The sequence below is a fragment of the Struthio camelus genome, chromosome 17 (genome assembly GCF_040807025.1).
Source record: "Struthio camelus isolate bStrCam1 chromosome 17, bStrCam1.hap1, whole genome shotgun sequence".
NCBI lineage: Eukaryota > Metazoa > Chordata > Aves > Struthioniformes > Struthionidae > Struthio > Struthio camelus.
This window is the reverse complement of record NC_090958.1, coordinates 7183347-7209791: the sequence shown is the minus strand read 5'-3', so window position 1 is coordinate 7209791 and position 26445 is coordinate 7183347. Positions and strand designations below refer to the sequence as shown.

General features: G+C 45.1%; 1 protein-coding gene across 18 annotated transcripts in view; it reads left to right on the top strand.

Moving 5' to 3' along the window:
• The window catches only part of TAOK3 (TAO kinase 3), a 99188-nt gene that overhangs the window by 62154 nt on the left and 10589 nt on the right, over window positions 1-26445 (top strand). For 11 of the 18 annotated variants that reach the window (XM_068911455.1, XM_068911461.1, XM_068911456.1 and 8 more), the window contains 3 exons: window positions 3989-4156; window positions 7011-7217; window positions 19216-19350. In XM_068911455.1, coding sequence (XP_068767556.1) covers window positions 3989-4156; window positions 7011-7217; window positions 19216-19350 — 510 coding nt within the window. The remainder of the gene's footprint in view (window positions 1-3988; window positions 4157-7010; window positions 7218-19215; window positions 19351-26445) is intronic. The other 7 variants (XM_068911468.1, XM_068911470.1, XM_068911467.1 and 4 more) reach the window with 2 other exon arrangements.

Genomic DNA, 26445 nt, shown 5'->3' with positions numbered 1-26445 from the left:
TAAGGCTTGTAATATGCTCTGTGGAAGTGATAGAAAATCTAGAAAGGCATTTTAATTGCTACTCAAACTCTAGATTTAACCAGCCTTCATAAGGACTTGCTGTTGCCGATGTACCTTTGCAGAGCTGGAAGTACTTTGAGAATTATACTCCACAGGATCAGAGGATTGAGCTCTTGATAAAGATTTACAGGTAGTGGCTGATTATTTCAAGAAACATGGGAATTAGAGATGAAGAGAGACTGGATGACCTAGGTCATCCCCCGGCCAGAGCAGGGTTGTCGTGGGGCACTCCAGACTGTCCTGCTTTCTCTTGTTTTGACGCTTTCAGATGAAGTTCAGGAAGGTTCTCTCTGCCTTTTTTCTCCAGTAATGCTTATGTCAACACCGTTAATTCTTCATGTGTTTATACCTTTCAAATACATATCGTTCCCTTTTCTTTCTGCCTCATCTGTTTGGCTTTGCTCTATTTTGGTAAATCATTCCTTTGCGACTTTCGAATCATTTATTTATTTATTTATTCATCTCAAGTTCCTCTGGCTGGCCAGGTGTTTCTGGGACTAAGGTGCCTATCGCCAAGCGCTGCTCCGGGCCTGGTGCCGTGGGAGCTGGGGAGGGCTGGGTTTGCTCTGCAGGGTTACGATGGTGGGTGTGGGATACTCTGTTCTTTTGGCAGCTGTTTTGTTCAGAAATCTTGACAAATTTATTGACTAGTGCCACCTGTAGATCTCTATTAATATCATCACTTATCAGACATACTCTGCATCTTTTTTTTAGTGTTTATTTCAAATCATTACTTTTTTTTTTTCCAGTTTCCCTTGTCATGCAGTGCTGGCTGGGTTTTAATCTATGTTTCTGATCTCAGTTTTTTCCATCACTACTTTGTCCTAGATGGGTTTTGAGCAATTGCTCTTCATTCATTAACACCTTATAGTATGTTTGTTTTTCTACATTCATGCATCAAGCTCAGAACTTTTTAAGTTCAAAGGAGTACGGAAGGGATAGGACTAGGTTAACTTTTCCGTAATCCAACTACCACCTTTTTAAAGTTACCCGTTGTTTATACATCCCTCCATTAGTTTCTATACTCAATCCAATCAATTAGCAGTTGTTCTGGACGTAACCACGGCATTTGAAGGTGCCTTGTGCAAGTTCCTAATTGCTGTGAGCAAGGAGGACGGGCGCCCGTGCTGGCAGTGGCGTCTCCCCAGTTTATCAAAGTTATTTGTCAGTGAATCATAAATCAAAGTTTCGGTTTAAGTCACCTGGCTGCAGTTTACCTGCAGAGTATGGGAGCTGTGTTTGTAACCCCAGGGCTTTGTCTTTGGGAAATTCAAGAGCAGCATCGTTCCTTTAGAAGGTAGCGATGTGTGAAATGCTGTCCAGCCCCTTTTCCATCAGGCCTTTTTTTTTTTTTTTTTTTCTCCTTCCCCCCCTCTTAAGTATTTCCTTTCTTTAAAATTGATTAGTGGCCCTGCTATTCCTCTGGTTGCCGTGCATAGCTGCTGGTGAGAATTGCATGGCATGCTGCTGTTCCACGCCAGGTAAACAGGACTCAGTTTTTCCTTAAATATTTGAGCAGAGGAATTGCAAGCTCCATAGGGTGTTTTGCTTAATTTCCACCGTAGGTTAGATTGCTGCTCTGTGCCTACCTGACAGCCTTTTGATGCTGATTTTTGTTCTAAGGCTACCATTCAGCCTTTGTTTTATGGCTTCTCTTGTTGCTCTTTCAGCTCAGTAAAATGCGTTCTCATGGATGTTTCTGAGCATCCTGGTTCTTGGAGTGAGAAATCGAAACCGTATGCTCTGTACTGAATAGTTGGCTTTGCACTCACTTCTGTCTTTGCTTTAAGCCTGGACCATACCGATTACTTAACCCTAATGCCTTTACTTTCCAGGTAAAGGCTGACGAATGAGCTTGTTTTTACTCTCTCTTTGGCGCCCGGTATGTTTTTTTCCTGTGATACGTTTGCGCCGTGGCACATAACCAGCGTTTTGTTCTCGGGTTCTGCTTGCAGCACCCTGACAGTCCTTTGACCAGCTAATAGGTTTATGTTGTGGGCTGCCGAATGATTCATTCATGTGGATTGGCAGTCTTTCTGCTCTCTAGGAACAGCGCAAGTTCATTGAAGGATGTGATTTCATGAGTACGTTAGGTTGGAGGCTGCATAAACAATCGGAGCTGAGATGTCATTCCTAGCTTATGTATATTCAGTCTTTTTAATCTGGTTTTAGGCGTTCAGAGCTGTACCCCAGATGTTCCCTCCTGCAGTAGTTCTCCCTAAATCCTGTCGGATTGTAAGATTCAAGTCAAGGTTCTTGCCTTTCCAGTTTTTTGTGCTTGCGTACAGTAAACGGGGAGAGTGAATATTTGTGTGGCCACCTTTTCTTAAAGGGGACTGAATTTTATGAGAGGTGCTTGAGAATGAATTCAGTTTTGACTCACTATCCCAGATGAAAATAGTCAAATGACTGCAGTGATGTTGAAAATGCAGTTGAAATTAAGGGGGGGGGGGGAAACCAACAAAAAAAAAAAGTGACAATGCCTAGCTCACTAATATTTACACTTGTAAAACTGAAAGCAACTGTAAAATTTGTTTTGAGCACTTGCTTCCTATTTTTCTCCATTTGCATGATGCTCCCAGGAGACTTGGCTTCTGTTACTCACTCTTCCAGCCAACTTGATGCTTGACCTTAGACAAACCCCTTCTGCCTTTCCAGTCTATTTTTTAACTCTCTTTCTTAAAATTTTAGAAAAGCATACGGATTAAGTCCTCTTAGCCATTGTTTGTTAGAGCTGCACGGCACCTAGCAGAGCGGTGACCGTATCTCATATACGGAATCTGGACAGTTAGGGAGTGTAAATAAGCAGTCAGAATTGTATCCTTGCAGGAGCCTTCTGAGTCTTCGTTTTTGTGTATCTGCTTTGTAGTTTCCTTGTGGTTGCGTTCCAATATTTGAATAGTGCTTAAATATAAAGCATATAGCTTTTCCAGTGAAACGAGTATTTGTGCTATTAAAGATGTGCATAAACAAGTGGACACTGGACATTTAGGTTGGGTTTAAGTTAGGATCATTGTTCCAAATGCATTAGTGCTCTCTAAAAATTACCTACAATGAGATGAAAATGGTTACCTTATTTCTACTCTTAAATAAGCTACTCATATATTTTTTTATATATATAAATAACTATATTTATATTTATATTTTAACTCTGGCTATAAATGTTTTGAGTAAAAATAAACCTTGAAGTCGTCTTACTGTTTTTATTTATGGATCTGGATAGGTAGACGTAGGCTAAATCTTTGCACGTGGCTTAGGCAGGCAGCCCTGGGTAATCGGGGTCAATTCCTCTTTGTCCTCTACGCATTTTGGTCATTTTTAAGTCCAGTGGGTGTGTAAGGTTTGAAGTGGCGCTGTCCTCAAGTGAACGAGCTCAGGAAGGAAGGAAACGGCTGTGTCGCCTGGAGAGCCCAGAAAACCAGAGGCACGTCTACAAGCGCCATGAAAACCAGACCCTGGTCCAAACCGTCTCGGCTCAGACGGAGGAGTGACTCGGGGAGCTGGGGGTCAAGAGAGCTTGCAGAGGGGCAGCCAGGTCTCCCGCCTCCCCTGCCGCTAGCCAGCTTCTCCTGCAGACGTAGTACCCGTCTCGCACACACCCCTGGTTGCCAGCAGCAAAGGGATCTTGCCTCATTTTTCTGCATGCTCCTCCTGATTGTGTTCTGTGCTTCAGCACATCTTGTGACGCTTTGAATAAAATGTTTTGCAGCCTCTGCTTTGTACCTCACAGTGGTCACTTTGCTTGTTTGACATAGTTAAGAGCGCAGGAAGCGTAATCAGTGCTGAATATGTTGGGAGTCTTTCATAATTAGTATTGCTAATTATTGACTATGAATAGTATGTTTGATAAAACAAATAAAACTTTAAGAGACACTTGAAATTACTGATGTCATGTCTGAAACCATATGTTTTATTCCCTTTAAATTAGCATGATTTTGTTCGCCGAGACCGACCACCAAGGGTACTAATAGACCTCATACAAAGGACAAAAGATGCAGTACGTGAACTGGATAACCTTCAGTACCGGAAAATGAAGAAAATCCTTTTCCAAGAGACAAGGAATGGCCCACTGACTGAGTCTCAAGAAGAAGAGGAGGTACTGTTGTTTTCTTATTCCATTTGCACTCTTCTAAATAATTTTAGGGCAAATGAGATGGTTTTGTCCTTAACAGGCAGAATAAACAGAGCTTAGGTGGATACAGTCCAGATTGTTGGAAAACTATCTGGATCTGCAGAGACAGGGTAGCGTGATGAGTGACAGCAACGTTTAGAGTGTTAGAGGTGCATGTATTAGCAACTTTAAAACTTTCCATTGGTGTTTATCTGTTGGCTGTCCAAGCTCTTCGCTCTCATAAGCACAATCAAGACCACTTGATAAATGTTTTTCCAATTGTTTTGACTATGCTATGAAGTAGTTGGGCTATCAGTTGCTGAAAAGCAAATCACTGAAGTAATAAGACTTATTTTTAAAACTTCTATAATATTAAAGAGCCAAAAAAAGACACAAAATTCTGCTTCAATTTAAGTCTTGTAGTAAACAACCCACTTAATCAGTGTATGATAATTGACACTAACTGTAGCTTAGAGAAGGAAACCAGTCACTTTTCAATTGATGAGATTAGATGGAAATTAATGTCACTTGGTGCAGGCACATTGGATAAATAAATCCATGACTGGTCCTCAATGAAGAAAAAACTCTCAGGCAAATTGATGTTTGTATTCCTTTTCTTGCTGCAGCATAGCAAGAAAATACGCAGAGAGACATGTGAGTTCAGCTTGTATTTGGAAATTTGGGGTAGAGGCCTGTGTATGTCAAATGTTCCTTTACATACAAACTAGAGCTTTGGGTTAAGGAACGGGCAAGCCTGGGCGTCAGGCGGGAGAACGCGCAAAGGGAGCCTGGTGCTTAACCCTGCCCTGCACGTTCAAGATTAAATACACAAAAGGAACAAGAACAGCAACCGCTGCCGTTAAAGCCGCAGAAGTGCTTCTGTTCTAATCCTCTAGTTAGTTTACTTCCGAACTTTAGTCGTATGTACGAGGAAGAAATGGAGGTGGCTTCAGATTTTTACACTGAGATTTTCAAGCTTTGTCTGCCTATGTGTGACAAGCTGTTAGGAGAATACCAGGACGGGACCGGAACGCTTTCCCCATGTGACTGCTCCGCAGATCTGAGCTTAACGGCCTGACGGGGATAGGCATGGCAGTAGTTGACGCTGAGAAGTCTCTTTTTCTGTTCCCCTTCTCCCCACCCCTCAAAAGAGAGGGGGAGAAAGAGATTCCATCTCTGCGAATTAACGCTCTAATGAAGCTCGCGCTCTGCATGTGCACAGCATGTTCTGCACTGGGTTTTATCACTCGAGCCTGTGCGCCACCAAAGGCGGTTGGATTGCTCATGCGTGTGTCACTCACTTGGCAGTGAAGGGAAAACGTAGCTTTGGCTTCAGTTACTCCTTACCTGGTTAGCAGAAGCTGGCCAACTGTAAATGCCCCGAGACAGTTCCTTATTATACCTTAGGAAATCTAAGAGGTGGAAAAGGGGCATTATAGTAATGCTCAAAATCTTACTTATATGCTTTCCTCAAAGCCGATGCAAGAAAGTTTTTAGGTCATTTGTAAAGTATCCAAGTCAGGAAGTCGATGTGAAGGTTGCATATGCAGTCTCATCTCTGTCCTTTGTGCATATACCTTCATTAATTACATAGCCGTTCATCTCAAATGCTTCATTATGTTATTTCTCATACAAGTTTATATAAGCATCCTGGAAATCTTTTCTTTCATGTACATATGTTGTCAATCAAATAGTATTCTTTTGTATTCTGGATTTTAAAAGTGCCCTTACACAGGCTCTGAATAATTTGCTAATTGCTTTCAAAAAAAAAAAAATCACATAATCAAATACAAATCTGTCAAATTTCTTTCTTTCCGTTTTCAGCAATAGTAGTATCCTGTTAATTGATTTGTAATGTAATTCTTCACAAGCTCTCTTTGAAGGCCAGGGCAAACTGGGTGCAGAAGCGAACCTTTCATTTTGGTCAACCAAGGCTATTTTGGAACTGAAGGCGCTCCAGAGCGCTCAGTCCTCGCTGTGAACTTTTTACAAGCATCTTCAATTCCATTAGTTTATTATGAAGGACTTCATAAATTCTTTAGATCAGTCCAGATTAAGCTCATACCGTGGGGTTACTGAACTGGTACAAGTATACAAGCAAGAAAAAAACTGAGATGCTGCCTTCTGATATTTGTACGTAGAAGAAAAAATATTTCCTATATGAGGAATATTTATCTGGGTATCTCCAAGCAAATTTTAATTACTATAATAACACAGGCTCTTTTGAGTCGACTATTTAAAGGTGAATGAAGATTACATAAGAATTTGTCTTAATTGACAATACAAGGTTAAGGGGTTTTTTAGCTTGACAGAATATATTGACTGGAGCAGATATGGTTAAAATGCTTGGGACCTGGAGGTTAAAACTCCTACACCTGTTAAGCACCAGGAGATCATTATCAAATCGTGAACAGTTTAGACCAGTCTTACATCTCTTCTGATTCGCAGCGCTGTTGTAGCGTACTTTGACTCGGAGCATGTTTTAAATACAGACCTAGAGGGAAGATTGCTCCTTTCTCAGTTGTGACGCTCTCACCAGCAATCCAGTATTCCTGGATATCTCCTATTCAAGCCATAGCCATGCCCAGACTTACTAGTCTGAGAAAAAACTGGCTTGGAGCCTGAAGTAGTAAGGTTGCAGGGGAAGAGCTGAAAGCCAGCTGCCCCATGTGGAATATTTCACAACCCAGCTGGCCTCGAGAAACGTAGATGCCGAAACAAAGAGCAAAGAACCTTTAATGCTGCAGAGCCACCATTAAAAGACGCTTTGGGCACTGCAGACACACGTTGGGCAGTTCATCTTCTGCAGTATTTGTAACTGATGCCCCTTGCTTTATAGGACAGTGAGCATGGATCAAACCTGAGTAGGAAGATGGACAGTCTGGGCAGCAACCATTCCATCCCGAGCATGTCTGTGAGCACAGGCAGTCAGAGCAGCAGTGTGAGCAGCATGCAGGAGGTCCTGGATGAGAGCAGCCCTGAACTGGTCATGATGCATAGTGACGAGAGCACAATTAATTCCACTTCCTCCGTTGTCCATAAGAAGGTATGTTCTCTGGTGCTCTCCGTAGCTTCCTGCAGTCCTTGCTATTGCTCACGTTGGCTCAGCTGCGTAGGGCCCAATGAACAGCGTGCCCAGAGGTCTTGAGCTGAGTCGTCTGCTGAGGAAGAGGAGATGGGGCTGCGCTTGCCGGAATCGAGTTCTGTGTTTTTTCTTTAACAGCTTAGCTGCACTTAGATAATCTTTGAAAATAATAAAAAAAGGGGGCGCTAATAAAAGGTAGCGCTGTCAGTGTCTAGGCAGGGTACACAGGCTTGCTGCATGCCTCCTTACCCAGCCCTGCATGCGCACTTTGTCTCTGCTTGTAACGTCAGTCCTCGTTTCCTTGCGAATGATTGTACTGTGCTATGCAAGATGGTCAGAAGTGGTCGTAGCAGCTAAGCTAACCATTTACCAGTCACACTGTGTGATTAAAATCTGCTTGCTCTTGGATTTCCCTCGTGAGAAGTGGAAGTGTACAGGACTTTGGAGCCTTCCCACAAGGTATGTTTTGAGTCACATGCCACTCGATGCTTTTCTGCACTTTTGCTGCATCTTGTGAACTGTCTGTTGCCTCTTTAAAGTTTTCTTGGTGCTAGATATCGAGCTAACATTGTCTAGCTATAAGTTGGCATCTAATCTGAGCTTGTTTTAATGGAATAACGTTGGCTTGACATTAGCAGTGATGTTTACTAGTGGGCAGTAAAACGTAGGTTACGTTTTTGTGATTGTATTTGGAAAGAGCTTCAAAGCGTACATGCACCCTCTACCAGAGGAGCTAAAGCATTACAGCAGCAACAGAAGTAGAATTTCTCAGCTGTAGGCTTACAGCAAAGCCTGGTTTTAGCTAACTATTTGCAAGCATTTTTTCCTCTGAAATACAGTATTTGTGTAATTGAATATTGCAGTATTTACGGAAGGGAGCTCTGAAGAGAAATCTTGTCTTCGGCAAAAGATTGCCATACGTATATAAAGGTATTGACAGATGAGTTGTGTAGGTTTCAGGCATTTACATCTTTCTCAAGTGTGTTTGCAATACCGTCTCCAGAGACCTTTCTGAAAAAACATGCCAGTCCAAGGAACCCTCTTGAATGAATAACTGTTCCACGGATTTAATGCGCTGTCTGATTATAGTTGGAGCTTTCTCATTTTGTGTAGGCTTCAGAAATTTGTATGTATTTTAATTTCTCATTGTTAAGTAGTCCTATTTATGTATGCATTGAAATACAAGTTTGAGGGATTGATTTATACAGTAGTCCTACATTATGATATTACTGACTCATCAGTGTCATTACAGTTGATGGAGGTAAAAAAAAAAAAAAAAAAAAGCCATTTCCATCAGACGAATTGCATTTGTGAAGGAAGTAATGTTCCTGCTCATTTTAAGAATAACATTTCACTTTATAGTGATTGCCTGGCACTTCTAAAGTACAAATGTGGGAAGATTTCTGAGGTTATGAATTCAATCCTCTTAGACTTCTGCATAACTGTTTCTTTCTTTTAGATGAAGACTTTCAGTTAAGATGGATGCCTAATTCAGTTAGGCTCCTTTTAAAAAATCCGTAACTCATGGTTTATGTATAGTGTCATGTTTAAGTTATGAACAGAAATAAATGTTATCTGTCTCCATTTACTGGTATTTACAGGCAGGGAACACATACCTGCACAAACACGTGATTGCACACTGTACATGAAACACTCCCACTGTGCAAAAAGCATGAGCATGAGAAGTTTTTTCTTGTTTGGTTTGTAAGAATAGGGATCTCTTGCGTGCTCAGTGGCAACTGATGTATTGTAAAAACTCACCTGCAGATCGCTAAAAGTAGGTGTTTCTAGGGTAGTTTTTGAAGTACAAAACCCAGATCTGCAATGATGGTCTTTACAAAGTAGGTAACAGCTGAGATCACTGCTCCTTGTAGCAGAGCAGGTACCTTCTCAATAGGTAGACATTACCTTCTGTACGGACACATAAAGTGAATTTAGAATATGTGTAGTAGGACGTATATCTGTCTGAGAATGTATTGTTTTAAATTAATGATTATTTTTATCCTCCATTACTTTGAGGAAAGCAATTTTAAATGAAAAGCTACTTCTATATGTATTAATATAGGTGAAAAGACTAAAATTGGAATTAGACGTTTGAGGGAGGTTATCTATATATACATACATCCCATTCTATTCTCAAGGTAATACAGAGTTCCTTATTTTGAAAAAATTTCAATTTATCTTTGTGTTTGCTTTAACTGTGTTTCCATGATTTGTGATTGAAGTGATCCACGCAACTTGCTTTGCTTCTAACAGGTGAGAAGCAGGGAATGCTGAATCCAGTAACCACAAACAAAACGAAAGAACCCAGGGTCCAAGTTTAATTTAAGTTTTTGTTTTGCCTTTAATCTGTTTTTAAAGGCTAAAAAGAAAATACTGATGAACATAATTAGCCAGCTGTCTCCACCATGCGGACATAGGTTCATACCCTAGATTGCTTTGGCAAGGGTCAAATCAAAGCGTTGTGTGACGTTATGGTATTCCATAAATGGCTTAATATTCAGTCTGGTTCATCTGGAGGCAGTCACAGGGATGAAAATGGCAAAGTTGCCCAGCCTGTTTTTAAAGGCTCAAAGCTCTAAGTGTCACGGGCCTTTGGATTTTGATCACAGCCCTGGAGCGTTGTATGCAATTGTAAAAGTTGAGGGTGACAAGTTCGTGGTCATGTGGAAACTACAGTTGCCAACCGCTGGGGCTTCGGAGCGCTGCTTGGTGCGAAGCGCCAGCCCGGGTGGCACTGCCGCTGAGTCCACGTGGTGGGAATGAGGAGCAGACTCTGGGCACGTCATCTGTGCAGACCTCGAGTGGGAGAAGCTTTGAGCATCCCTGTCAAGCATCAAACATCTTTACTGTGACTAACTGTGCTGAATCAGAGGTGACGCATGAGGAACAGGCTGGTATAGCACAAGCAAGAGTGTTTTTTTTTAACGGCTGCTGGATGGCTTCAGTTGCAAGAGCGCTTTGTGGTCACAGGGCAACGAGCAGCCTGCTTCTGACCTAGTGCGTTTTCACTGCGTTTGCTAATTCTTGGTAGCTGAGGTGCTTGGGATTTGTCTGATTCGTAATAGCCCGCGTGAAACAGACCTCACATATAGAGGGAACGTCCTCACTCTTTCCACAACACCCAACCCTTGGTGCAGCGACAAATCTCCACGTCCCTAAGCTTGTGCTTAGAACAAAGGTGGCTCCTGCTCATCAGCAGAGTAAAACCTGTACGCTGGAGGAAAAATCACCAGACGGGGGGGGGAACACACTCCGATTGAGCGTGTAGCTTTTTATGTAACTTAGTTTTCACAGGAAACTCAGATGTCTCGGTCCAGTTTGGATGAGCGGTCCTGCTAGGAACTTCCGCTTTCTCCTGTGCTGGTTGCAGGTTGGCTACCTCCCTCATGCAGCATAAGAGCTTTGGCTTTTTTTTTTTTTTTTTTTTTTTTTTTTAGCCTCTCTCTTTTGAAGATGGTTACATAACTGTACTTCCCCATCCAAGGATCATGTTACATATGGATATACGTTCTCTTGGCCAGCTCCCTTAGGGAGCTAATTCAGTTCATTCAGTGTTCAGGTTAAGAACTGAAGAGCAAACGACAGCTCTGCTGCAAACCCAGCTGTAGCTAGAGCAAAAAATAAAAGCAAAAGGAGGGGGCAGGGAACTGCTGAACTCCACGTACACTGGATGCTTCAAAGCCACATAGCCCAGAAATTAAAAACACACAGGTATCAGTTAATCTTACAGTGGGGATAAAGATTTGGGCTCTTTGAGGATATAGATGTCCAGATTTTGTCACATTTCTAGACGCTAGAAATATGCGGTCTTGTACGGGTCTGTCCATTCTGGACAGCCACGGCATCCCTGTTGGTTACTCTTTGGGATTTGCGAGCAATGCAAGTAAAGAATGACATTTAAGGACTGCACCCCTAAGCAATAGTGCAGTCACCTGTTTACACGCAGAAATAAGTGGTATTGCCATAGGAAGCATGAAGTGCTGAAACCTAGGGTAGGAAAGGCCTTGGAGTTCACCTGTATCCTGGGTGCCCCATTTACTGTAAATTCACCTGTATCCTGGGTGCCACATTTACCATTAGACATAGTGGTCTTTGGCTGTAATTCTTCACATCTGAAAGCACAGACAAACAGTGATTGAGATTCTCTTAAATTGATGCTGAAATAGAGTAAGATATACTAACATTTGCGGAATTCTTATTCAATCACATATTGTGTATCGCCCTTTCAGGTGATACGTTATAGGTGGTTTATTGTCACCTGCTCTGCTCAGCTGATGGTGCATGTTGGTGTACGGTTGGCTTCTGAAGAAGAAAAAAGTGATGCGACAAGGAAGGCTAAGGCCCAGTTAGAATTAAATCTGGCAAGAGATGTCAAGGACAACAAGAAGGCCTTCTTCAAATACATCCCTAGCAAAAGGAAGACTAGGGAAAACGTGGGTCCGCCGCTGAATGGGGCGGGTGCCCTGGTAACAGAGGATAGAGAGAAGGCAGAGTTATTGAATGCTGCCTTTGCTTCAGTCTTCACTGCTAAGGCCAGTCCTGAGGAATTCCAGACCTTGGAGGCGAGAGAGGAAGTCTGGAGAAAGGAAGACTGTCCCTTGGTGGAGGAGGATCAGGTTAGAGATCTCTTGTCCAAACTTGACATCCATAAATCCATGGGCCCTAAGGGGATGCACCCACGAGTGCTGAGGGAGCTGGCGGATGTTATCGCTAGGCCACTCTCCATCCTCTTGGAAAGGTCCTGGAGATCAGGAGAGGTGCCTGAGGACTGGAAGAAAGCCAGTGTCACGCCAGCCTTCAAAAAGGGCAAGAAGGAGGAGGCAGGAAACTACAGGCCTGTCAGCCTCCCCTCCATCCCTGGAAAGGTGATGGAACAGCTCCTCCTGGAGGTGGTCATTAAGCATCTGGAGAACAAGAAGGTGATCAGGAGTAGTCAGCATGGATTCACCAAAGGGAAATCATGCTTGACCAATCTGATAGCCTTCTATGACGGAATGACTGGCTGGGTAGGTGAGGGCAGAGCAGTGGATGTTGTCTCCCTGGACTTGAGCAAGGCTTTGGACACTGTCTCCCATCACATCCTCGTAGGTAAGCTCAGGAAGTGTGGGCTAGATGAGTGAACAGTGAGGTGGCTTGAGAACTGGCTGGATGGCCGAGCTCAGAGGGTTGTGGTGAATGGCGCAGAGTCAAGTTGGAGGCCTGTAGCTAGTGGTGTCCCCCAGGGGTCAGTCCTGGGCCCAGTCTTGTTCAATATATTCATCAATGACCTGGAGGAAGGGGCAGAGTGCACCCTCAGCAAGTTTGCTGATGATACTAAACTGGGGGGAGAGGCTAACACACCAGAGGACTGTGCTGCCATTCAGAGGGACCTGGACAGGCTGCAGAGCTGGGCCGAGAGGAACCTCATGAAGTTCAAAAAAAGGCAAGTGCAGGGTCCTGCACCTAGGCAGGAATAATCCCATGCACCAGTACAGGCTGGGGACTGACCTGCTGGAAAGTAGCTCTGCCGAGAAGGACCTGGGAGTGCTGGTGGACAACAAGTTAAGCATGAGCCAGCAGTGTGCCCTTGTGGCCAAGAAGGCCAATGGGATCCTGGGGTGCATTAGGCAGAGTGTTGCCAGCAGGTCGAGGGAGGTGATCCTGCCCCTCTCCTCAGTCCTGGGGAGGCCTCACCTGGAGTACCGTGTCCAATTCTGGGCTCCCCAGTACAAGAGAGACATGGCACTCCTGGAGAGAGTCCAGCGGAGGGCTACCAAGATGATTAGAGGGCTGGAGCGTCTCTCCTATGAAGAAAGACTGCAAGAGCTGGGCCTGTTCAGCCTGGAGAAGAGAAGACTGAGAGGGGATCTCATCAACGTGTATAAGTATCTGAAGGGGTAGTGTCAAGAGGATGAGGCCGATCTCTTCTCCGTGGTGCCCAGCGACAGGACAAGAGGCAACGGGCAGAAACTGAACCAGAGAGGAAGTTCCACCTAAACCTGAGAAAAAAACTTCTTCACTGTGAGGGAGACAGAGCATTGGAACAGGTTGCCCAGAGAGGTGGTGGAGTCTCCTTCCCTGGAGATATTCAAAAGCCGTCTGGATGTGATCCTGGGCAATATGCTCTAGAGGACCCTGCTTGAGCAGGGAGGTTGGACTAGATGATCTGCAGAGGTCCCTTCCAACCTAAACGATTCTGTGATTCTGTGAATATTGTTCTTTTCTCCTGTTTAAATATGCCCGACGACAGGACTTGGAATGCTTCTTTGTGATATTGTTTTATTGCCATCAAACTTTATAATAGCAAAAAGGCTCTTCTCTTTTAATCTAAGCATATTGGCTTTTTGTTATTGTTTTGTTCAGCTGCAATACAGAGCTGTTGCTCTTAAATTTACTTCAACCTTAAAATAATTAGTACTTACAAAGATGAAACTCTAGCAAAAAAAGAGGGAAATCTTATCCTTAGAATTTAGGTTATAACAAAGACGTGAAGGGAGAATGTTCTTAGTTGAGCATCAGAAATTCTGCCCAGTGTTTGTAATAAAAACATAATTCTGTAACAACTTGGCAACTTGAGAGACTTTCCAAATCCATTAAATCAAATAAATCCGTACACATTGCCTTTCACACTGCCGTGATTGATATGCAGCATCCTGGCTGATTCCTGTGGATGGAGAGCTCCCTGGCACGCGGGGCTGTCCATGAGCTGCAGTTGAGGGAAAGCTGAAGGTATTCTTTTATGATTCATATTTGGAAAAGGTTTTACTTTTAGACGAGGTCTAAAGGATGTTTAGGTAATGAATGAGAGAACTGTTTTGGCTTGCATGCGCAGGCGGTGATGCAAGCGTGTAATGACCTCTTGCGCGTAGCAGGTTAGTGGCATAAAGCTTTTTCTTGAAAGGCTCTTCTTGATGCTTAAGCTTCTCTGCAGATTATTGAGGCATTTAGTGCAATATCTTAAAATGGATGATGGCACGTTGTTGTTATCTTCATTTTTCAAAAATTCTTAGAAGTTAGAGATGTGCTGTAGTATTAAGCACTGTTCTGCAGTCCCATTAAGGCCCTGACTGTGGTTGGCTCAGAAATTCCCTTTCCTATTTGTCTAGATCAGTGGTCCTTTTCAGCTAGTGAATCATCTGGTGTAAACAATGTTTGTCAAGGTGAAGGTACTTACTTGGTGCATATCGCTAAAGATGCAGCAGACAAGTGAATCTTCCTTTCAAGGTGAAAGCCTGAATGTTTCAACTTTAGGATGATTCCTGTTTACTGTTCTGTGTATGGTAGTTTCTAAATAAGCTACTGAAAACAATGGGACTCCTTCCTCTCTTTCTGTGCTTTGTTAAATCTTTGCACTTGTATTTGCTGGGTCAGTGAAAAAGTTTCAGCCACATGACAATGTTATATACTGAAAAAAATGTAAATATCAAATGCAGTTGATAGATCTGGCTGCCTGGTTTTGCTGTCACTAAATTTTGAGGCAAAATTCTCATTGACTTTCTATGGGGGGAGGGGAGGAATCAAGTTCGATCTACGTAGTGAGTTGTCTTCTCTTTACTTCTACAGCTTGCTCGTTCTGATTGTCTTCTAAGTGGTATTTTATTCACAAGGGAAGCTTTGCTGCAGAAATGTGTTCTGGTTTGGGGTTTTCCCCCCTAGTGTTTCCTGGAGTGAGTTCCTACTTTCTTCAAAAACGGAACAAAAAATTACCTGATCAGTGTAATTATTAGGTGTTATCAAGAAGGAGTCTATCTGAATGTCTTGAACATAACATGAAAATATTGTCAGCAGTAGGGTGTTAATATTAAGTACACATGGCTACAGTGTTAGGCAGATATTGCTGAAATGTTGTGCTAGTGTTGGAGGGCAGGAGGTTGTAAAGTCCGTTTTTTCCAATGAGGAGAAGGAAAACATGGTGGTGTGTTGTAGAACCAGTATGGGATACAGAGTGGGTTTTTAGGTTACTAATCCACAGTATCTGGAGTCATCTTGTCTTGTCTCTGTATGTTTGTTTTTGACAGACTTTTTTTTTTTTTTTTTAAATCAGCTTTTAAGTTACTTGAAGTTACACCAGCTCACCAATGTGGTAATGCTGTTGAAGATGTCTGAGGGTTTTCGTCCTGGCAGAGGTCACCTGTGGTTTCAAAACCAGTGCCCAGATACCTCCATTTTTTGTGATCAACATGAAAATAGGTTGGGTAGAAGGTAATATGGTCAGAAGAACAACTGCCACCTTCAGTGGGAAATTTGAAGATACCAGATTATTGACCCTAAATAGAGGGATTTTAAAGGCTTAATGTGAGCTGCAATCTGAGCATGCCTAAAGTTGCGTTTATAAGTTAAATCTTGCAGTAAAGGCAGAAAATATATAGAAAATGAAAAATGTACAGAAGATATATTACTTTAAAAAAAAAAAAACAAGTTTGAACTGCATATTTAGGGCTGAGATATTTCCTGATCCAAACTTGATGAGGTTTGAGAATGCTTTTGATCCAGAGACCAAGTTTAACTTATTGACCAGCTTGAGCTGAGGTGCCAGTTCTGCATCTTTGTTTCCTGGAAGTCTGGACCTAAAAATTTGAATCTAAATTTCCTGGTTGGGCCCACACCCGCAAACAGCTAGTCTTGCAGAGTCTAGTAACAAGCTTTTGGAAGGAGAAAGAGACAAAAAGAGCAGAAATACCTTTTTTTTTTTTTTTTGGTAGCTAGACTTCTATCTTGGTAGCTATCAATCACATCACCTAAGGAAGCTTGGAGAAAGGGGACCTCTTAGGTTTGTTTCTCTTACAGGTCTCTGTTTGCTGGCAGTCTCGGTGGCAATGTAATTTACTTGGTCTGATAACTCTTAACGTCAAGTGCTTTTATTTCTGGTAGCCTGACACGTTTTCTGAGAAATGTGTTGTCTTTTAAGATTGCACAGGCTTATTTGAGAGTTAATAATGGTTGCTTGTCTGTCTGTAGCCCACATCCCAAATTAAGGGGAACTGAGGACAAATACTGAGCTTTTTGTCCACTTGAAATGGGTGGAAAGTTTGTCTTCATCCTTCAGTTTGCTTAGTTGCAAAGGAGTTTTGCTCCTCACTCAGCTCAGTTTGAAATACAGAAGGCAGTTAATTTGCTTTCTTGATGGGCAAGTGGATTCTGCTGCGGGCTTCCTGTGCACCATGAAGAAACTGGAAGCTGCATAAAACAGCATCGGGATGCCATTTTACCCTTCAAGAATCCACCTTCTATGCAACACAAAATAACCCACAAATTAATTTGTCCATGTAAGAAATAATCATAATTTGAACTTGTTATTTTAGATAATGTTTTGAGGTGTCCTGAAAAAATCTAACAGGTCATTGCAAAAGTCTTTTTTTTCTCTCCAGCGACTTGCTTCTTTTTGGTTTTTAATATTTTGCATTCACTCTGCCATACTAACGTAATGCAGTGAGAGAAGATGGTTGAGGGATTAGAGTCTTCTAGCGTACCAGAAGACCTTAGAAACCTTGTTCATTTACATGCGCTGCTGCAGACTTTGTGTATGACCTTGGGTAACGCTTGGCCTGTCCCCACCTGAATTTCATATCTACAGCAGAGGGATAGTAGCTTGTGTGTTTCTCTTCAGCGCTCCATAGTTGAGATAGGATGTATCAGTCTTCACCACAGGGCATTTTATTCAGCTTTAGTTGGTACACCAGTTGCTCCTGTTTCAGTCTGTAACCAAGGAGGACCTTTCTGCAGTTGCACGACCCTCTTTGTATCATCTGCAGAGCTTGTCGTTGGAGAGCAAGCGGCTCAGGGCAGCTCTTAATGCTGCCCCTTGCCTGGCTGGAACGGCATTGCACTGGGAGACTCCAAAACGTGCCCTTAGAAAGTCCCAGCTGAAGGGTGCTGGCCATAGCCAGGCCGTCTGCCTTGGGGTAGGGGAGGTATGCCCTGGCAGCGTTCCCCAGAGTCCTCGTTGTACCTACTTGATGGGCCAAAATGCTGCACAACTACAGAAATCATGGCGTTGATGTTCTTCCGGTGAACCCCTAAGAGTCTCGTTAATCTCATACCGTTGACAGTTGAATGTTTAAGGAAGACTATTTTGGTTTGACTCTTACAGAGCCTAAGATTTACCTTTCTCAGGCAAGCAGGCAAATCAGAGAGCCCTGCCCATCGCGTGAATGTGCCCAGTTGAAAAATCTAAGATCAGCCCCGTTTCCAGCGATTGCCCTTCTGTAGCACTGTCTTCCCTGTTAGTGTAATAGCAAGGAAAAAGTCCAAGATAACAATGACAGGAAAATAAAATGGAAGTGTAACTTTTTATTACACTCTTTGTAGACCTACTACGTCTATGGAAGACACCTTTTAAACTATTTTAGCGTGTCCCATCTCCCTCAGGTAGCTCGCGAGGAGCCTCGCAGGCTTGGCTCTCCGGCAGCCTTAGCCAATCCTTTCTCCCTGCAAAGGCAAGGAAAAGGAGAGCGTGGAGTACAGAAGCCCAAAACAAAGGATACGAGGAAAAAATACTTGGTTTAAAGCACTTTAAATCAACATATGATTCACCGCTTTATATCAGCGCTTCTGTAGCAGGTTTTTTGCTGCAAGCCATTTAGCAAATCATAGTGAAAGCAACTGAACTTGTGTGGGACCAGACTAGGGCCAGATAAGAGGGGCAGAGGGCGGAGAGGGGAAGGGGGGTCTGCGGCATGGCGAAGGGGGGGCAGCACCGCGGCGGTGGAAATGCCACTGCGTACCAGCCGCTTTCTTACCGCCAGGCTCCCTGACCTCGCCGGGGTCTGGTCGGGCATGGTGGGGTGGCTGAGACGCCCGCGTTTGCCTGCGGACGCCGGCCCTAGAGAGGCAGCGAGTTGCACCCTGCCGGCCCGCCGGCCTGTGTTAACGGTGGCATCTTCATTCGCCTTTTGGCGTGGGCCTTTGGTCATAGTCACAGCCTTGATTTTGCAGCTGTGACAGCTGGAAACGGGCTGTAGTTGTTGGGGCCCCGTTGGGAAGGCAGCGGCGAGGAGCCTGGTGCCCAGCGCCTGGCTCTTCTCACCTGGGGACGCGATGGGGGGTGCAGTGACCTCTGACAGTCACCTTTCAGGTCCTTTCAGTGAACCAGTTCTCGGTGGCCTTTCTGGTTAGGGTACGTCGGGTATATGCGAGAGATGGAGGCAGGAGCCTGGGCTAGGCTGCGTTGGAGAGGCGCAGCCGCTCCTCGCGAAGCCCCCGACCGCGACGGCAGGCAAAGCGTCGGTGTAAAACCCTGGGAGCTGTTGCTTTAAAGGAGGAGGGGAAAAAAAAAAAAAAAAAAGCCCTTTGTGGGCTGTGGAGAGAAAGTGCTAGAACGGTGCCCGATCATGACTGGAAAGCAGGATCCCTGGGCGGTCAGTGAGGCGCTCCCGCGCTAGCCGGGAGCTGGTCCTCGCCAGCCTGCGATGCTTTCAGCCAGGATGCTCGTCCTCCGCGACAGATAGCAGCCGAGGAACAAAGCAATCCGCTCGAGGCCAGACCCGCCCGCAAAGGGAATGAGGCAAAACGTTGCTCTGGTGTTAAAAGGGAACAGCATCTCCTCTGCTAGCCATGGCAATGACCGCTTTTCCGAAGGGACCGCTTGGGTGCAGCGCTTCACCCCAGCCTTTCTGAGGAGCCCGACCGCTCCGCATCGCTTTATGCTTCCGAGCCTTTTTTCTTGCACATATGTAATACTGGAGGTTTAAAAAAAAAAAAAAAAAAAAAGAAAGAAAGAAACAAAGGCGGCGGCGGCGGCAGCCCTGCCGGGGACGGAGAAGGCATCCCGCTAGCGATCAGCTGACGCGCCGAGCCCAGCCGAGGGCTGCAATGTGTTGCTTATTCATTTTGTACCGTGGGAGCTGCAGGGGCTAGCCGAGAGCTGAACTATGCATTTCAAACAGCGCCGCTTGTGCAGAAAGAGGGGCGAGAGAGAGGCAGCCGGCCAGGAAAGAGCACAGCTGGACTTTCTCCTTGTTTTTATCCATTTCTGCAGGATCATGTATTTATAAGGGATGAGGTGGGCCACAGGGATCGCAGGCCTGAGGTGCGGCCTACCCAGTCAGTGCAGAATCAGGCCCTCCACTACCGGAACCGCGAGCGCTTTGCCACAATCAAATCGGCGTCTTTGGTAAGCAGCCACCCCCCTCCTCTCCGTCCGTCCGTCTGTCTGTCTGTGTCTGTCTGCCTGCGAAAGGGTCAAGGATTTCTCCCCCCCCCCCCCACTCTCCTCCCCTCTCTAAATTTAATCGTTGGCATAGCAACTAGATATTGCACCGAAAGATGTTTTAGCTGTGGGAAATGTAAAATATCGAGTGCATGTAATAGCCGTTAGGTTCGCATCGGGTGCGTTCCCAGCGTATGTAAAATAACCCGCGGTTGGGGGTGAGGTTAATAGCATTTCAGCCCCCCCCCCCCCCCCTTCCCTTTTGTTCGGGCTGTTGGCATCGCCAGACGTGTTTATCTGCATGTGCCTGAAACGTCTCGGGGGGGGGTGTGTGTGTGTGTGTGTGTGTGTGAAACATGTTTCCACGCTACGGAAATGCAGATGCTCTCGGAAACAATAAGGCTGCTGCTTGCGGGATGAACTGCTGCCTGCTTTTCATTCATTCGTTGGTTCATTCACGTATTGCAAGCAGCCGCTCCGTGCCGGCGCCCCGCAAATCGGCCGCGGGGCAGGAGCGCCGGGGTCCGGCGGGCTGGGGGCCGCCGAAGGCGAGGGGGACGGCCGGCCGGGCTCGTACGGCCGCAGACGGGAGCGCTGTGGATGCCCTTTGTAGTAGGGAAAGGGGTGTGTGCCGGGAGAGTCGGCCGCTGCGCGCGCCGCCCGGGACGGCGGCCCTCGGAGGGGCGCGCTCGCGGGGCCGGAGGCGAGAACGCACCTCTGAACCCAAAAATCCGTGGAATGGGAAATAACTCCGGCCCCGCGGTATTCGAGGTCACGTGGGCGGGCAGCGATGCCAAGTAGCCGCTGCTCGGCGGTGGCGCTTGCCGGCTGTAATGACATCATCGCGGCCCGGCCCGACATCGCGGCGGCGCGGCCGCTCCCCGCGAGCGGAGGGGGAGAGCCAGCCGTGCCCGCCGCCCGCCCGCCTCCCTCCGCCCGGTCACCGCCGCCGTTAACGGCGATCGGAGGCGTTCGCGCCGCTCGCCCGGCGCTTCGCCGGCTGAGATTTGGGGCCGAGCGTCCGAATTCCCTTTTTTCGCCAGGCGGGCTCCTGGGTAGCCGTAGACCGGGCCGGCGTCCCCCGTTCCCCTTCTCTCCCTCCTCCCCCCATGCAAAGCGTGACCTGGAAACGTGTGCGGTAGAGGGTCTGACACAGCAGGGACCTCTGCCTTCCCGGAGACCCTCTGCCTCACGGCGTTTCTTCTTTTGTGTGTGTAGGTGCGTGTGCATGCATGCCGTGCAGCGCTGGCGCTGATGCCTGCGCTGAGCAAATCAAAGTAGGATGATATTTTTCTACTTAATTTGGTTGGAGGGAGAAACGATAAACGACTCGAGCGTGATGCATCTATGTGATTTGATTGATCTGTATCTGGGAGCGTGTCTGTTGTACGTAGTCATGCCTTCCCCCACTCCCTGTGGAAAGCTACTGCATCTTCTGTCCTGCCTTCAGCAGCAGTCCAAAACTCCCATCTTCCTCTGAATATGTCATCACCGAGCTATTTGAGTGGCTTGAAGTTATCTTACGGTGAGGCCCCCTTGTGAGCTGATAAGAGACGTTGGCATGAGGATATGGACTGTGAGGTCTTCCCAGGCCTCTCAACTCTGGAGAAGACAGCTGATGTCCCAAGGTCACTCCTAAATCCCATGGCAGCATCCTGCGGGCTGGGACTGTCTGCCTCACTTCCTTAATCACTTGGATTTGCTAAATCTCTGCTTTAGTAAGCAAATGATTATAGAGGTGAAATTAATATTGGGTGAGGAAGAAGTTGGGCTCTCTGGAGAAGTTCTTCAGTTGTTTTGGGGAACGTGCTCTGATATGAAGCATGTCAGGGCTCATGCTGGGAAGGCTCAGAGTTCACGCTAGTGCAGCAGTACACGTACAGCACCGTATCTTTTGGGCAAGTGAGAATTCCCACGTGTTAACTCACGATATTAGCCAGCAGGCCTTTTGGGGGGAAGCATACAGTAGTGTGTGTCATGTAAAAGCTTTGTTGTCCCCACCATACACGTTTCCCCTTCCCAGAGTAGGGATAACGTCCCCAAAACACCGCCTTGGTATTATAGGAGACGTTACTGTGTGCTTGGGTTTTGAGATGAGAAGAGGGTTCATTTCACTGTTTATAACAGAAATGTTTCCTTTCGTGTCTGTTAATCTTGTGATGGGCTTTTCCCCTTAGTAATCTTTCTTTCACTTCTGCATATGCCAAAATGCAAATTTAGAAATTCCAACTTGAAACCTGTTCCCTAGAACATGAAAAATGCTGGGGCATGTGCTCGCTTGTGAAGCGCTGATGCGGCTATCAGCACGCTTTTTTTCATCGCTGTGCATTTGGTTGCCTCTCAGTGACCGGATGATGTCACTGGGTAGTAGACCCGAATGCTATTCCTGTTTTGGCCAAGGGGAAACCTCAGTCACGCTTGTCCCCTGCTGAAGTATTTGGGGAGTAGGAAAGGTTATGCAGTCGATACAGGGAGAATGACCTAGGCATGGCTGGGGTCTATAGTGCAAAACTAGCAATTCAGATATCAGTGGGTCTTCATTCATCTCTCCAAGTTAATTTACGCTCTCTTTCAAAGAGTATCTTAAGAGCCCTTTGTGAATGGGTGCTCAAGATCCCATGGGTATTAAAGAACCAGCGTGGTTTGATAGTTCCCTGTGTCTGTCCTGCTGCTGACCAGGGGTTGGTTTCTCAGCAGTTGGGTACTGCTTTCCAGGCACAGAAAGGTTATGCAGCAGAGAGTGTCATGTGGCCTGTATTGCAGAGAATCTGGAGTATCAGAAAATGGGAGTTCTGACACCAAATTCAGTAAAAATGGAATGATATTTGGGTGTTGACCTCTGCTGGTGAGACTTGCTGAACCCCGCAAAGTGAGGGAAGGGCAACATTTCAGAGGAAAAGCTCCGAGCTCTGGGGGCAGCGAGCTGTGCACAGGGCTTTGTAACTGTCCCTGTTGGCTCAATTCAGGGACCGTGTCTGATCCTGAGCCCTCAAGTCCTCATTGTTCAGTCTTAGGTAAGGATATTTTCAGACTGATGAAAGACTGGTGCGCTCTCAACTTGAAGTCTGGTCTCTTTCCAAAAATAAGCTCAACTAGTTTCAGTGCAGGGCTTGCAGGCAGAACAACTACATTAGACAACTCCACGCTCAAGCTGTCCTGGTGATTTTAAATGAGACTCTCTTGCCCTGTTGCTCTGCCAAAGCACCACATGAATAATAAGGAAACCAGACAGACTTTCAGATTAAACACCTACTTCGTGGTAGCTTTTTGGCTACCCGCAAAGGAAATAGGCTGTGAATACAGCTTTCTAGTCTTTCCGTGACACTTTGATATTACTAATAACAGGTTAAAAAAAATATGTGTACATACATATTTTTATATGTGGGCAATACTCAGGGTTAAGAAAGCTGAAGGAAGGCTCTTATTTTCTGAAACAAGTGCTTACCTGTAGTCATAATGCCAGAAAGAGTTTTAACAGTCATTCTGCCCTGAACCACCTTCCTCTTTGGTCACTGAATAGCCTACCTCCCTTTTTTGCATGGCACTTGTGGCAAAAATAACCATCACTTACAGCGTTGCTACTGCGAAAGTACTTGTTGTAATGAAATTTAGTATCTGCAAAGATCAGATGCCTGCTACGTTTCCATATTATTTTTGCAGATTACCGCTGATCTATAAATTGAAGGTTAAAACTAGAAACCAAAGCCCTGAGGCTGAGAGAGCTGCATTTTAAAAGAAAGCTAGAGGTTCCGCACCTTGAAAAAGGGTATACCTGTCAACATTTTGCCTGTGAAAGGGCTTTTTTAAACAAGTGCAGAGGTGCTTGGATCTGTGTTTCTGGGTCTCTTTCACACCCGACCCCTTAAGACTCCAAAGCTTCATACATTTTCTTGGTGGCTGCTTTTACAGTTTTCAAGTGAAATGATCTAATATTTAAAACTTGAGAGACAGAACAGGTAGCGTGGATTCCATCGAAGGCTGTGGCTTTCTGTTTGAAGTCCAGATGCCAGCCAAAGAATAGTGTGCTCTCACCCTGGGTCTGTGGAAACCAACTGTCTGGGTACACGTGAGCGGTCTTCTCTGGATGTGCTCGTTAAAATGACATCAGACCAGCCTGACTCCAAAACGTGGTATGTTTACACGCTGGCTGTTCCCCTGCACCCTCTTCTGCTGAGGCAATGGCATTTTATTCCACGTGGTGGATTTTGTCTTAAGAGACTTACCTGGTTGCTGCCTATGTAGATGTTTGCTTCAAAAATACTGAATTTGTTCTTTCTTGTCTCAAAATTCTTTTGTTATTGTGAGAGGCTGCTGGCTGTTAATGTCTGCCTCTGTCCAGCAAAGGGGAGCTCTGTGTTTCGTGTGGTCATCGAGAGGTGAGAACAACTGTCCTTTAGGAGAGGGTTTGGTGTCTTGGTGGAGCAGTGTGGAGGGAGGAAGTCTAAAGAACTGCCAGTACTAGGGGAGAAGTTGTGAGGCCAACTTCCTTATTTTAGGCAGAAATCTTGGAAAAAAGAGTAAGCTTGAATTTTTATATGACAAGTGAGCTGCCTGTGAGAGTAGGTTGGGAGAGGAGGCATCTGTCTGTCTCAGTTCCGTGTATGCCAAAGATACAGAGAGATAAGAAACTGAGAAAATGTCACACCTTAATGAAAGCTGTTCTGTTTTATACAAATTTTTGGTTCTGCTGATGACCGGATGGATTATTATATGCTTCAAAAAGAGCTTCAAGAAACTGCACTATTTCTCTTTTAAAGGATCCTGACGTTTTCTGGACAACATTTTGCAGTGAGCAGTTCAGTTGTCATCTTTTTTTCCATCGCAATCTATGGGATTATGTTTGCGAAGTACTTTGTAAAGTTCAACGTGCCTTTGTCCAAGAACATCAGGAAGGTGATTGCTGCAACTTTCTCAAATTTTCTTTTTACAGTGGTCACTAAAGCTATTCAGCCACTATGGCCTTCATCTCTAAAACCATAATCATTCATTCATTCATTCATTCATTCACATGTATTGCCAAGGCTCCCCTGAAGTAGTTCTCTGGTGCTGATCTGGTCATACTCAGTGACTACTGAGTTCATTCGGTTTCCCCCCTGCTCTGGTTGGAATCGCCATTTTGGAGACTTTCCTTACAACCAGCGTTCTGCAGAGTGGTGGTCTTCATTAGTTCTTTAGCACCAGCATGCTGAATGCAGATATCTAAATCCACAAAATGTCCACAAAGCCTGCTGTTCTCCTCTTTGTTCTTCAGGAATGAAATGCTCCTTTTGTTTTCCTCTGACTTCTTAATGTGTCCTTATCTTCTGCGGTGACTGGAAGTCAGTCTTTATCAGTAAGTGTTGTAATTAGTAATTTTGTCCTATTCTTGGGGATAAATATCCCCAGACCTAACATGAGATCTCTCAGAGATGGGATTTTCATCATGACAGAGGCAAGTTGAGCAAAATTAGAAACAAGGAGCATAGGAGCAAGAGAAACTAGGATGAAGTGGTTCGTGGATTTTTAGATCCCTTTTTCTTGTGCACTTGCTGTTTGCTTTGTTCTGCCAACTTCTTGAAACTGGCAGTTTCCAGTGTGCCTGGCAGAATGGTCCGCTGATGGAAAAAAGCAAGGCCTCAGAAATCATGCATCCCAGAAAATCCTATACAGCTTCATTGCTGTTTCTCTATCTCTAGATCTTTAGGAGTCTCTGAACAAGTCTGTTCTCTGGAAGTCCTGTATTTTTTTAATGTAGTAAGCACTGTATGACTGAAACCTTTGTTTTTTGCCTGCCTTACCTGACATCTGTCTTTTATAATCAGCTTGGATGACTTCTTCCAGGTAACGATAGTTTCTCTAAGTTCTTGCACGTATCTTATTCTCACTGAACTTGACTGAGATTTGCAGGTTCCTCCAAATGCTTACCAACTCTTGTGAAGCCATCACTGTTATACTTCAGAAAGATTTTTAAGCTATAGCAAAATGCTAAATGCCCTGCTAATGCTATCTTTGTTTCTGTAGTCATTCTTACAACCTCAAGTGTTCCTCATATCTGGTTTAGGGGTGGTCTCAAGCATTTGAAGGCTGCCATGTTACACCTATAGCTGAGGTGTGTAAGTATATACTTGCGTCCAGTTAATTTCAAAATAACATCCCAAAATTCCTTGGATGAGAAGGATGTGACTTGTGCATCATCACCTACCTAGTACCTGATGTTTGACTTCTCCAATGTGGCTTGAACTCCACCATCATCACTTCCTGGCAATGGGCTCTGATACGGTGATATAGTTGGGCCTAGTTAGTTGTTTTCTCTGCAGCCAGATGGTTTGGTTTCGAGGCACAGGGGGACACAGAGGCTGTCCACTCTTGTAGCTAGGTCCTGTCATGTATGTTTCTGTTCTGGGACTCTGGCTATAATTTTTTTTGTTGTTCTTGATAACTATTTATTTTAAGTTGTTATCAATCCATTTCAAGGTGAAGGCTGTTCAAGGCTCTTCTAACTTCTTCGTGCTCCTCTTAAGTTTTTGGTAGTCATTTTGGCCAAGGCAGGTAGCAGCCTGCCATCTACACTGGATGTCACATCAGTTGTGGTGTTAAACTCACTGTTGTTTTTTTTTTTTTTGGGGGGGGAGGGGGAAGGAGAGGGGGGAACGTGATCTGCTGATCACTGCTTCTCATCACTTACGAGTCCTGAGATACGGTGTGCTGCTCCAGAGTTAAGCAGCTACTCTTTCTCTGTTAAACTCGAGCCTTCACAGGTCACTAGGTGCATCCCATCCTAAGTCTGAAATCACTTTGAAGTTCTCTGGGAAATGTTCTTTGAATGACAGCAGTACTGTCGTAGGTGCCAGTTCTTTCTCTTGGCTGCCTATGGATAAATTCATCAGGAAGGCCAGGGTCTTGCAAATTGCGGGAAGCAGCAGCTCCTATGTGCAAGAAGGGCTATTGGCTCGTGAAGCTTCAGTAATCCCTCGTAAAGGGCTGAGCTGTTTGCTTCATGAGTGTTAAATGTGAAAGTGAAGGTCCCCTCCTGGTGCCGTGGTCTCCAGTGCTGTATGCATGCGTGCAAAGGCTGCAGCT